The sequence below is a fragment of the Peromyscus maniculatus genome, chromosome 10 (genome assembly GCF_049852395.1).
Source record: "Peromyscus maniculatus bairdii isolate BWxNUB_F1_BW_parent chromosome 10, HU_Pman_BW_mat_3.1, whole genome shotgun sequence".
Lineage (NCBI taxonomy): Eukaryota > Metazoa > Chordata > Mammalia > Rodentia > Cricetidae > Peromyscus > Peromyscus maniculatus.
In genome coordinates, this window is record NC_134861.1 from 46,410,362 (window position 1) to 46,422,862 (window position 12,501).

The 12,501-nt window shown below is 42.4% G+C and overlaps 1 protein-coding gene across 2 annotated transcripts in view; it reads right to left on the minus strand.

Moving 5' to 3' along the window:
- Positions 1-12,501, minus strand: part of Adgra3 (adhesion G protein-coupled receptor A3) — a 106,073-nt gene that overhangs the window by 36,512 nt on the left and 57,060 nt on the right. For both annotated transcript variants that reach the window (XM_006976096.4, XM_076546277.1), the window contains 3 exons: positions 11,579-11,743; positions 8,180-8,381; positions 7,259-7,414 (listed from right to left, as the gene is read on the minus strand). In XM_006976096.4, coding sequence (XP_006976158.4) covers positions 7,259-7,414; positions 8,180-8,381; positions 11,579-11,743 — 523 coding nt within the window. The remainder of the gene's footprint in view (positions 1-7,258; positions 7,415-8,179; positions 8,382-11,578; positions 11,744-12,501) is intronic.

The following is a 12,501-nucleotide window of genomic DNA, read 5'->3' on the forward strand; positions in this document are numbered from 1 at the left end:
CACATGGCTTTTGATCATCTCAGAAGATCCCAGCTAAGGCCATCAACCCTGCTCTGCATCCAATATTCTGCACAGGAAGTGCGAATATGATGGCAGTGTGGGTTTGGGAAGAAGTCTAGCCCACCCACCCCACCATGGTCCACTTTACAAAGAAAACAGGTTAATGTAAATGTATCATATCCCAGCTCTATGACCACGGGGCAGAGCAATCTCAGAAAGTACGTGGGTGAACAGACTTCTTGGATCAGGCATCCCCTTTACTGCGAAAGAGGCAACAACAGACCTGTGTCTTCTCAATGCTAAGCACATTAAGTTCCAGAATACCAAGCTCCTGAAAACAAGCCTGCCTCATGGCAATCCCATGAACTATGTTGGCTACTTTCACTATATTATTGGGCTTTAAAAAAATAAAAATAATCATTTCAATCTCCAAAGCAGGCCTGTTTTCTAAAACAGAAAGCTCTGTATTAGAGGAGGCCCAAAACGGGCACTTTAACTGAAAGAGGAAACGAACCTGATCAAGACCCCTAGACTGTATCATTTAGGGAGACCATCTCAGATTTCTTTTGGGGACCACCAATTTATCAAGATGCTACTTCACTTACATGACAAGTTCCAAAAATACACACCATCACCAAATGTCTGTCTTATGCTCTAGATCATCAACACTGGTAAAGTTTTACCATGGCCTCTTAAATAGATCCCCTGCTGAGGCACCCGGCTGCTGCCCCTCCATCTTTGACCCTTTGTCAGCTTGAAGCAGCTAAGAGCTATCTTCACCCCTCAAATGTCCTAAAAGCAGTTAGGGTGATCTCTAAGAGGAGGGCAGTAAGAGACCTTAGGCAGACTCCCTGGTAAGCAAACAGACAGGGAGAAGAGCCGTGGCTAGGGAATAAAGGTGGTGAATTTCCAAGATGGCCAGCTTCTTCCTCGCCCTCCTGACTGGAGACAAAAGTCTGGAAGCTTAAGACAAAGGCTCTGTAGGCATCTGTCTCCCACCAGCAGGCCCCTGCTGGTGAACTGGCTCAAGGACAACTCAGGAGATGTCAGAGAATGGTTCTGAGCCAATCAACCGTCTTCATTTTCTTCAAACGGACCAACCCTAAATTAGGAGGAAAGCTCTGGGGAGGCTTTAAAACGCCAAGCCCTCCAGAACAGACCACATTTTGGGGCTTCCGAGCCCCCCTTTCCTCTGTGTGCCTGTTTCCTCATCCCTAATAAATGCCTTTCTTCACATGCTTAAAAAGAAAAAGTAGGGGCACTTTGTAAATCTGTGTTCAGATAATCAAGACTTAATGACTCAACCACAAACTTTGCTCTGATTATAAAAAAGTTCCTAACTTTGTATCGCATTTACCATAGAACATCATAGTTGTGCCCTAATTTTAATTCTCTGCAGTCAGGGAACTAAAATGTGTGTTCCGTATATGTATACCTTAGTCCCTGTACAAGGCTCAGCAGAACTGCCAATGGCTATCAATGGTCATTGACTCCGTGGTTCAATGTTCATTAGTGGTATTAACTTACATGACCACTGAATAAACACTGACTGACTGGGACTCGCTATCCCGAGCAGTGGAGACAGGACATGTGCCCAGCAAAGAAAGAAAACAAGCCTGAAATTCTTCCCATTGAGATCACTGCAATGAAGGACTAAGCAGAGTAAATGTATTATGGAGAATAATGAAATATATCAAGACATTCCATTTCAACTGACTCACACATTCTCTAGGGACATATCTCCTAAACATACAGCATCCACAAGATCAACTGACAGAACAAGTAGGAAGAATCGGGCAGGTCCAGTGCTGCACAATTCCACTCCAAGGTACTTGGAAGGTGGAGGACTCTTTGAGCTCAAGAGTTGGGGAGACCAACCTGAGCAACCTGAGTGAGACCTCATGTCCAAATGAAAAAAGAGAAAAAGTAAGGAGGAAGAGGAGAAGGAGGGGAGAAAGGAGGAACAAGAGGAAGAGAAAAGGAGGCGGAGGCAGGAAAACAGGAGGAAGTAGGGGAGAGGAGGCAAAGGAGGGGGAGAGGGAGGAGCAGGAGGAGGAGCAGGCGGAGGAGCAGGAGGAGGAGCAGCCAGCCAGGGCCCATTTGCACAGTTTCATTCATCTGATTTCACATGAGACATGGGACTATCCCCACCCTACACATTCCTACTAACAACAGGGTCCTTATTTCTGAGTATATGAAGATGGTTACTGACTCCACAGGCACCTCTGCCTGCACCTGTCAATCAGACATTGACAGAAATAGACCAATGAACTCCAGCCTTAAATGCAGATTCAAAATGGCTGGAATAATGTTCTTTATTAGTCTTTTATTCTGGCTTGCTGTTACTTTAGGGTTTTATGCAAAAATGTAACAGGTAGTGTGATGAAGTCCTCAGATACACCCAGTGACAACCAGAATTGAATTGTTTTTGGTTATGACAACTTCAGAGATACCATACACAAAAGCACTGATTGCACTTAGGGCAAAACCACAAATACGAGCTACTACAGACTAGCACGATCATAATGAAATGTGTTTAGTGTTTTTTTGCAGACTTAAGCACATGAACTTTCTGAGGATCAGACATGAGGTCTGACATGAGACTTGTTACCCTTGCTGAAGTCTTGTGATTATGACATGAACAAAGAACACCTGCTCTGGCCTTCCAGATAATGCCAGAATCAGACAGGAACTTGTGCTCATCACTGTAAGGGGGGAAAAAATTACCTACAAAGAGGTACAGAGCTAACAAGAGTGACGGCTTTCGCTAAGAATGAGCAAGTTTTCTCATTACTCCATACCAAATGGCTAAAAACTCAGGAAAAGGATTTGTCACCAAATATTCCCTACTGTAGACCATCACAAAATGCCCCAATGCTTCTATGGTTCAGTTATGGAAAGACTTCAGAATCTGTCACAGCGGCAGGAAAAGCTACAATAGATTAGAAAGAATTCCTGAAAGCCGACACCCAAATAATAAACAAAACAAAACTTCAGCTGGTGTTAAGAAGCATCTCCTTGGGCTCATTCTCTGTAGGCCACTCCACTCAGGAAAGGGTCCTCTTCATAAACACCTATCACACTGAACTAAGAGGACCAACCAGAAATTGTATAATGTATAAATGTATAAATAAAATAAAAATGTATAAATGCTTTATCAAAGACAGAAACAGAGACCAAATGTTTGGTCTAATTTGAGCTAATTCTGGCCATACTACACCGAGTGAGTGAGTGAGTGAGTGAGTGAGTGAGAGTGCGTGTGTGTGTGTGTGTGTGTGTGTGTGTGTGTGTGTCAGAGAGAACTTCACAGAACTACTTCATGACTTCTACACATATACGTGGGACCAGGATCCAACTTGGGTTTTCAGGCTTAGCAGCAGGCTCCATCATCCACTGAACCATTTCGCCAGCCCCAAAGTTTCTTTTATCTTAGAAAAATTATGTACAAACACAAGTAAAGTTAGCGTTTAAATACTCCATCACTGAGGGAGAGAAGACAAAATGCACAGGCCGTACCAACAAGACTGATGATTGAACACTGTTGGAGTTAGGTGAGAACAGAGGACAGGAGTTAACTAACAATAACATCCTCAAGACTCCCTAAGTCTTCCAATAACATGTTCACAGGAGCCTAACCTCAAAGGGAAAAACTTCACACCAACAATCAAATGTAAAAACTGAGCACATGGCAACCGTTTTCAGAGCCCGTGCTAAAGAATCACTTGCAGCAGAGTCCCAGAACCCATCCCAGGATAACAAGACTCAGAGCCTGGCCAGGGACAGAACTGGCAGGCCAGGGACAGCAATCTCTGTTAACGACCCTGCAGGTGACTCCTCCAGGCGGCTCACACCACTGGGCACTGGGTCTCTGAAGCAAGGGTAAGCAAAAGAAATGGGAAACAATGAAATAAAGGTAACCAGAACCATCCGAATGGATGTGATTACATTAATGTAAGTGCATCTGTACAAATGTGTAACTATAGATGTATAAAGTCACGCTGAGTGAACTCACAGGAGCCTGGCCCATGTGTGTATCTTGCTCATACAGTCAACAGGAGCACAGCAAACTGACTCTAAAGCCAATTGAAACCTGCTCTTTATGAACCTTCTCATCATTGGACACAGTAAGTACCGGCCTCATGAGAAAAATTCTCCTAGTAACTATGGAATCCACACTTACACCCAGACAGACAATGCTGGCTGCCTCCCTATGAATATACCTCTCAGGTGTGTAAGTGTAGCTAGAGTTTTCCTGCCTTGCCCACAGGACAAATCTTTGTCACCTGCCAGTCCCACAGCCGCTCAGACCCAACCAAGTAAACACAGAGACTTATATTGCTTACAAACTGTATGGCCATGGCAGGCTTCTTGCTAACTGTTCTTATATCTTAAATTAACCCATTTCTATAAATCTATACCTTGCCACGTGTCTCGTGGCTTACTGGCATCTTCACATGCTGCTTGTCATGGTGGGGGCTGGCAGTGACACCTTCTGCCTTCCTGTTCTTTCTTTTCTCCTCTCGGTTAGTCCCACCTATACTTTCTGCCTAGCCACTGGCCAATCAGTATTTTATTGATTGACCAATCAGAGCAACACATTTGCCATAGAGAACATCCCACAGCATGTAAGAGTGCTCTTTCAGGAGCTGTCTTGATACGATGCTCCTGGCTTGGACTGGCTGAAATCAACCAGGTTTTAAGGAGTAATCGCCTCAAAATATATTAGCTATGTACAGAAAGCATGGGGCATACCCACTGCCAAGACCTTGTTGAATGTAACTGAGAAATTCATTTAACGGCTTGTCTATCTGAGATATGTGCATCTCAGAGTAGCTGAGCATAATTTAATGCAGCAGTAATTAACTTAAAACACAGTCCTTAATGCCCATGATTTCTATTTACTACACTAATAAACAGTGAAAGGCAAGGCCTGCAGTTCCCAAAGGATCACACATGATGACAATCACCCTATCACAGGGAATACATTTATATTTCCAGGATTCAACTATGGAGTCTATTTTTTATTTTTAATAAGTTGACATCATATCTTTTTGGTGAAAACTACAAACTTTACTATATTAACCCAAAATTGACAGAAATATATTCCAAACTATGTGTTCAGAGAAGTAAGAAGCCCGTAAGAGGAGTTGAAAGGCCATCCTTGGATTGGGATCGATCTTACAGATAGAACACACAAAGCCATGAGGTCAGACCCATGGTACTGTATAATAAACAAATACCTTCTGAGATGAGAACATTGCATAATTCTGTCAAAACAGACCCAAGGTTTGAAACTACTCTGCAACATCATTTCCCCTGGATTCTTTTACTTGTATATAGAAACTCTGTAAGCTAAACGGGACCAATAGCATCCTAATTTTAGAAATGAAAAAGGTCCACAGTAACCATTACGTAGTAACCCAACAAGATGCTGCCACTTAAGACACGAAGGCAAGATTATTCATCAGAAGCACCGGGCAACAATCATTTAACCCATGGTGCCTAATTGCCCTTGTATAAAAAAAAAAAAAAAAAAAAAAAAAAGTTTTATTTATGATGATTGCTGCTTATGTGCACTGTCCAAGTGTGTGTGGAGGCAGAGGACAGTTTTCAGGAGTTGTTTCTCCCTCCTTCTACCTTTATGTGGCTTCCAGGCAGCAACCAGGTTTGTGCTGCAGCATTTTTACATGCTCAGCCATCTCACTGGCCTGTAAGTTGAGAACTGAAAGCAGTTCTCCACATTCGCCTACAGCACAGGAGGAATATACATTATAAGGTTTCAGTGCTCATATTCCAAATGTCACTGTAATTACTCTGCTAACTCGAAGCACTCCGCTTTCAGGAAGCAGGAGCAATCATGTGGGCAGCTACCCTGTGATTATCAGCACCAACAGAGAGGATCAGTACCAGGCAGAATCCAGGCAGTTTCTCCCACGGCTAACAAAACTTCCCCAGCGGGGGAAGTGGCCCTTGCCAAAAGCATAGGACAGTGTGATTGAAAACCAGGGTCCATGAGTTCAGACAACCACGCTCAAACAGTCTCACTTTCCAGCAAACTTGCCTGGTACCCGAGTTCCATGTATAGACATACGTCATCTTCCCTCCTTCATCAACTATACCCTTCCCAGGAAATGAATGCCAAATGTATTAGGGATGTAGTGACAACTTACTAGCAACATAAAGGACTGTAATATTCTAAAAGAGAAAAAAAGAAAATCCTTGGCTAAATGATGGGGAGACAGAGGGTATAGATGCTGTTTATCTTTTAACACTACCAGCAATGACTCTATGGTGTCTTCCATAAAGAAATGTATAGACTCTGTTTAAGTTCCCTGCAGTTATACAAGACAGGACAAGGCTGAAAGTCAAGGTGGCACTCCAAAACACACTGCTGGATCCTTCGTGAGGCTTCCCACCACCTGAGTACAGCTCGGCCCTAGCCGGGCTGTGTGCGCTCCTGAGTCACTCCATTTTCAATAGGCCTCAGTTCATACTTGACCTAAGTTCTTTCTGCCCGCCTTTAAATCCACCTCAGTTACATGGTTGCAGCACAGGAGAAACTGCATTTAAAGTTCTTAAAGAGCTCAAAACCACAACTTAAGCAAACCATACTTTTGCCTCAAAAATGCAAATAATTTTTCTTTTACTTTCTGCTCTGAAATCTGGGATTGTTGTCCCCGCCCCCCAAAGAATGCCATGTTGACAAACTTATCTTAGTTTTAATGGGTCCTATTTAAATATACACCTTCTCAAAACTCCCTGTTTCCTTTAACTGACACATATAAATTGTGTAGGTCTGCAGGTACCACGACGTTTCATATATGTATACAGAAGTTCCTTGGTGGACTTTCATTTCTCTTATATAATGAAAGTAATGGGCAGTTTACAACAAGGCCTGGTTGAGCAAAACAAAAAGAGGGGCGTGTGGCTGTGCAGACAATGGGAACCCCAGATGCTACAAGAAGCATCTGGCTAACACGCAAGGTCGTGGAGGCTTCTTTCTTACCACAACCACCTCTGCTAATCATGGCTCCTCAGTGTTCAAGAGCTAACAGTTCACCTCCATCACCCAGATACACCGGTCTTCATCACTACTGGTGCATAAGCTTCTCAATGGCAAGTTTGGAAATCAAAAAACGTGCACGGAGTTCAAACACAGAAAACATAAACCAACGTTAAAAATAAGCACCCGGCTCGATCCCATTAGAGCTTACCACTGGGTGACGTGCACGCCGCACATCTGAACTTACGAACGTACCTCTTTTGACTTTTCCTCTTTGGTAAATCTTCCAAACTTTTCTATCATTTCAGCCACAAATATAACATCCATTTTGTCGGAAAAGTTGGCCGCTTCCACGGTGTAAGCCAGCAGTTGTCGAGCTGTAGCTACAGCATTCGTGAGATTGAGGGGCATCTATGGAAAAAGGCAGACAGGCACTGTGCATTAGGGACTGGCACTGACATCACTAACCAACCGGTTTGCAAAACCTACCAAGGAACTAAAACCAAGAGACTTCTCAAATGGTTTTTTTCAATTCAAAACAGTTGCATTTTAACAACAACAACCAAGAAAAAAAAAAAACTAAACTGAGGGGAATAAATCAAACTCAGAAATGAATAAAGTAATAGCTAAAGACACAGTAGGTTAACATACAGCTTTATCTACTCTCTGCTCCCAGTTGCTCAGGAAGGGCCTTCCCAGTTCTCCAGCTTCGAGGGTCGGGTAAAAGCAGGAGCCACTGATTCAGTCCTGATCTCCATGGTTTAGAGGACTGTCAGGGCTGTTTTTCATCGGCTCATTTCCTGCCTGACACCCTGAGAGCAGCCACTGATGCACAGAAGGGAAGCGAGTACTGAGGAGCAGAGAAAACACCACACAGACACCACGTTCTGGCGAGGGAAGGTTAAAAACGGAACACAGAAGCAGCGAACATGAGAGTCAGCCCCGAGATCCAGGGGATCCCTTCTGACAAGGGGGTTATGGAAATATAGAACTAACAACCCAGATATGTCTGGGGCTCTGGCTGGTCAAGCAGTAATGGGCAAAGATGGGGTATCACACAGCACCTGGTCCCAAAGATAGAAAAGAATTTATACCCAACACTCACTCTTTGTCTGGCATTTAAAATACACCATACTTCATTCATACCCCAGGTGAATCAGAACATCCTATAGTTACCTGATTAAACATATACAGAACTCTAGTGACATCATTTGCATACTGGCAACGAGAATAATCGTCGTCTGCCCAGAAGCCACCTCGATCACATCTGCGCCAAGCCTTCCTTTCATCCTGTGTGTTTCCAGGGTAGATCCCACTGCCGTGAGTGTTCCGGGTACACTGAAGATACGCTGTGATGCCTGCCAGCGTCCTGGGCCATCTACACAGGTAGAAAGAAAATCGTCTCAGAAAACCTAGAATGGCAGAGGTTGACCAGAATGGTGATGGCGCGGGGGAAAAAAAAAGAAAGGATTGAGACATGAATATAATCACAGAGAAAAACCACAAAGAAACATAACTCCTGGGAGGGTAAAGACACAATGCTTTTCAAAGTTACTGAAGATTTATTCAGTCTGTCACCTGAGAATATTTTCATAGCATAATGCAATAAAATAATTTTTCTAAAGTAAGAATCTAAAATCTAAATACTACTAGAAATGTTCAAGTAAATGATATTATAGCCAAGAACAATGAAAATGGGTGCTATGTATCAGCTTATGTTCCTGTTTAATAAATGTTATTATATCTTTGGAATTATATAACAAGTATGATATGGGAGAAGATTCTTGCTCAATAAAAGCAGAGTGTGGCCTTTTGGACAAGTAGGAAATATGAAGAGTGAAGAAGCCATAGCATGTCCTTTAGGACTACCCTGAGAACACCCTGTTTGCACAATTAACCCTATAAGTGGCTGCTGGGGAACGGGAGGGGTGAATTCCTGTGATCTCTTTAACTGAGTGTAACGGGCTGTGTCTACACCACAGGCTTAGCTAAAGATTGGCTTCCCTCCTGCAGTCTGGGAGCTCTGGTCTGTGCTAAGCAGAGAGAGCTGAAAAGAGCAGCCCTCAACAGCAGCCTGGGTGCTGAGTCTCTGAGGGGTGTTCCTGGGCGGACACACTGCATGATGGCTCTTGGCTGCCTTTCTGATTCTACTGGAGTAGTAACTTTGGGTGAAGCTTACCCATGGACTCCTCCAGAACCTGCCTATGGCATTTACCTTTAAGCTCCCACTATGTCTACACAGAGACCCTATAAAGGTTTCACAGAGGAGACTTTGTAGTGAATTTCTGAACAACTCCCTCACAGTATTCAACAGAATTTATCAGTGAAAAGCTACTCTACCAGGAGCCACTCAGTCCTGCTGACGTAGCACACCACGTGTCAGAGCTGGGAGAAGCTTTGGTATTTGAACTCTTTATTTCTCTAAAATCGAAAATGAAGTTGTGCATACTTAATACAAATTATAACTGATGTATAGCAGCAGAACTGCTGAGTGAGATCAATCATATCAAAATAGAAACCATGATCAAAAACTACATAAACAAATCAAGCAACACTATACCAAACGTCATTAATGCAGCAGGGCTTTAATACTGCAATACCTTAAGGAGGATCAGAAGATAAATAATTCATTCACCAATTAAGCATGCAAAACACTCAAAAATTGAATGAAAGACAAAACCCAACATAAATGGAAAACATGATTACCTCATAAAAGATGTTGAATGTCACAAAATTAACAAATGTTGCACATTATACTTTTAAGTACTAAATATAAGCATAAATTGTGTTCAATGCACATGAAGACTCACTCAGTGGCAATGATGAATGCTGACTCACTCACACATCACCGTTTTAAAAGAACAGTAATAACAGAAATGAGAATAAAGTAAGTGAAAGACGTTACTGCTGCACTCTTCCACAAACTGGAAAGATATACACTAAAAGTCTTTCATACTCTAAAACTATAAAGGCTACAGCCAAGAGGTAGCAGTAGCCTGCCCACCAGAAACAATGCAAACTTAGAATTAAACAACCTTTATACATGATTTAAAAACAATGTATCCAAAGTGGCTGTATAAGTTTGCACTCCCACCAACAGTGGAGGTGTGTTCCCCTTGCTCCACATCCTCTCCAACATAAGCTGTCATCAGTGTTTTTGATCTTAGCCCTTCTAACTGTCAGCACAGAACTTTCATCTAGTAACTGATGGAAACAGACACAGAGATCCATAGCCAAGCACCAGGCGGAGCTCTAGAAGTCCAGTCAAAGAGAAGGAAGAGGGATTCTATGAGCAAGGGACATCGGGATCATGAAGGGGAAAGTTATAGATACAACTGAACCAATCTAGTGGGAACTCATCAACTTTAGACCAACAGCTGTGGAGCCTGCATGGGACTGGACTAGGCCCTCTGCATAAGAGAGATAGTTGTGTAGCTTGGTTTGTTTAAGGGGTCCCTGGCAATGGGAATAGGATCTATCTCTGGTACATAAACTGGCTTTTTGGAGCCCATTACCTATGGTGGGACACCTTGTACAGTCTTGATTTGGGGGGGGGGGGGTGGATCTGCCGCAACTAAATGTACTAGGCTTTGCTGACTTCCCATGGCAGGCCTTACCTTTTTGGAGGAGAGGATGGGGGGGGGGTTGGGGGGGGGGAGGCTTGGAGAGGAGTGGGAGAAGGGAGGAGAAATGAGTATCTTTGGTTAATATGTAAAAGGAATAAAAAAAAATTCTTAATAAAAAATAAAATAAAATAAAAGCAATGTATTTCTTTCACTTATACTAGAAACTCATTATTAAAAGCCTCTGAACACAAAGGATACTACCGATGGAAAGATGAGTTACAGCAGCTTGGAAACTCATTCACTCTCACAGGCCCTCCTCCATCTAAAGGGATCTCAAATGAGTCCGCAGATCTCACAAGAGCCCTGGTGTCCTCCAGATCCCAAACAGCTGTCTCCAGCTGTGTAGTGGTGTTCCTTTCCCAAGTCCCTTCTGACTCAATTGCCAGAATTACTGAACAGGGGAAGAAAAGTAGGTCTATGTGTCTCCCCCAATGATGATATCTAGAACTAAGTGACTGTGACTTAAGAATACAAAACCTTTCAAAGTTCATCATAAACCATATATATATATGACTGTCAGCAACCTGTCAGAAGACTGTCTCCCTGAAGAAGGAGTTTGTAACACCTGTAACAAACCATCTGCTAAAGGGGACAAGTGAAGGGTAGACATGATCAAGATACACTGCATGCATGCATGAAAATTTTCAAAACATATGTCTTTTTCTAAAATAACTATTTCTCCAGAGACTCTTAAATCAATAGGTATCAAATAAAGTTCAAGTATCTTTTACCATTTTTCTATATATGATTCTGAAATTATCATTGCAAAGAATATTCCTTAGACATATATCTATGTGTGAATATCCATATATATGTGTACACACAAACACACACACACACACACACATATCAAGTTTTGCTACTGAGCATGAGACACCAATTATATGTCTTTGAGAATAACGAACTTTGGGACAAACGAGGCTTTTCCAGTATTTTCCATGTCACTGACCTGAAGTCACCTTTGTTGTTCACAACCCTCTCTGGTGGACAGTACTGGGCAGAGCTTTCTAATACCACAATATCAACAGTTCTTGTATTATTCCCACGTTTGGTCTGAACATGACAGCCCCAATTTCCAGTAGATCCAGCCTGAATATTAGAAAGGGTTAGGGCACTGCAGAAAAAAAGAAAAAAAATGTAAAAGAGAAAAATTAGGATCCTAAAGACAAAGCAGAGCCATAACAGGGGCAGGAAGAGAGCACAATGGTTCATAACACTAAGGAATTCCAGAAGCTAGAGGGACACACAACAGCCAGTCCAGAGGGGGAAATATTGTTGTAAGTCACACCTTTTCAAAGATTCTGAACAAATGAACAAAAAGGACCATTATGAAGTGATTTTAAAAAAACAATGTAAGGAGATGAGGCTGGAGAGATGGCTCCATAGTTAGAAGTGCTTGCTTTTCTTGTAGAGGACCAGGTTTAAGTTCTCAGCAGCCCACACAGCAGCTCATAGACTATCTGTAACTCCCAGTGGCAGACGGTCTAATGACCTCTTCTGGCCTCCAAGGGTACTGCATGCACATGGTAACCATACATACTCATAGGCACTTACACACATAAAAATAAATAAATAAACAAATAAAAGGATTTAACAGGAAATACTTTGTTGAGAAAGATTATACTAGAAACAGGTGGATCAGCGAGCAAAGATGCTTGCCACCGTGCTTGGTGACTTTAGTTTGAGTCCCAGAATCCACAAGGAGCAAGAAAGGATCAATGATTGCAAAGTCCTCCGACTTCTACACGTACAGCATGGCATGTATGGAAGAATACATGTGCATAGACTAAATAAATGTAACTCTCAAAAAAGATTAGTAAATGATCAGTTAATGATTCCTAAATAAGTATCTATATGAAACTATGTTTCTCC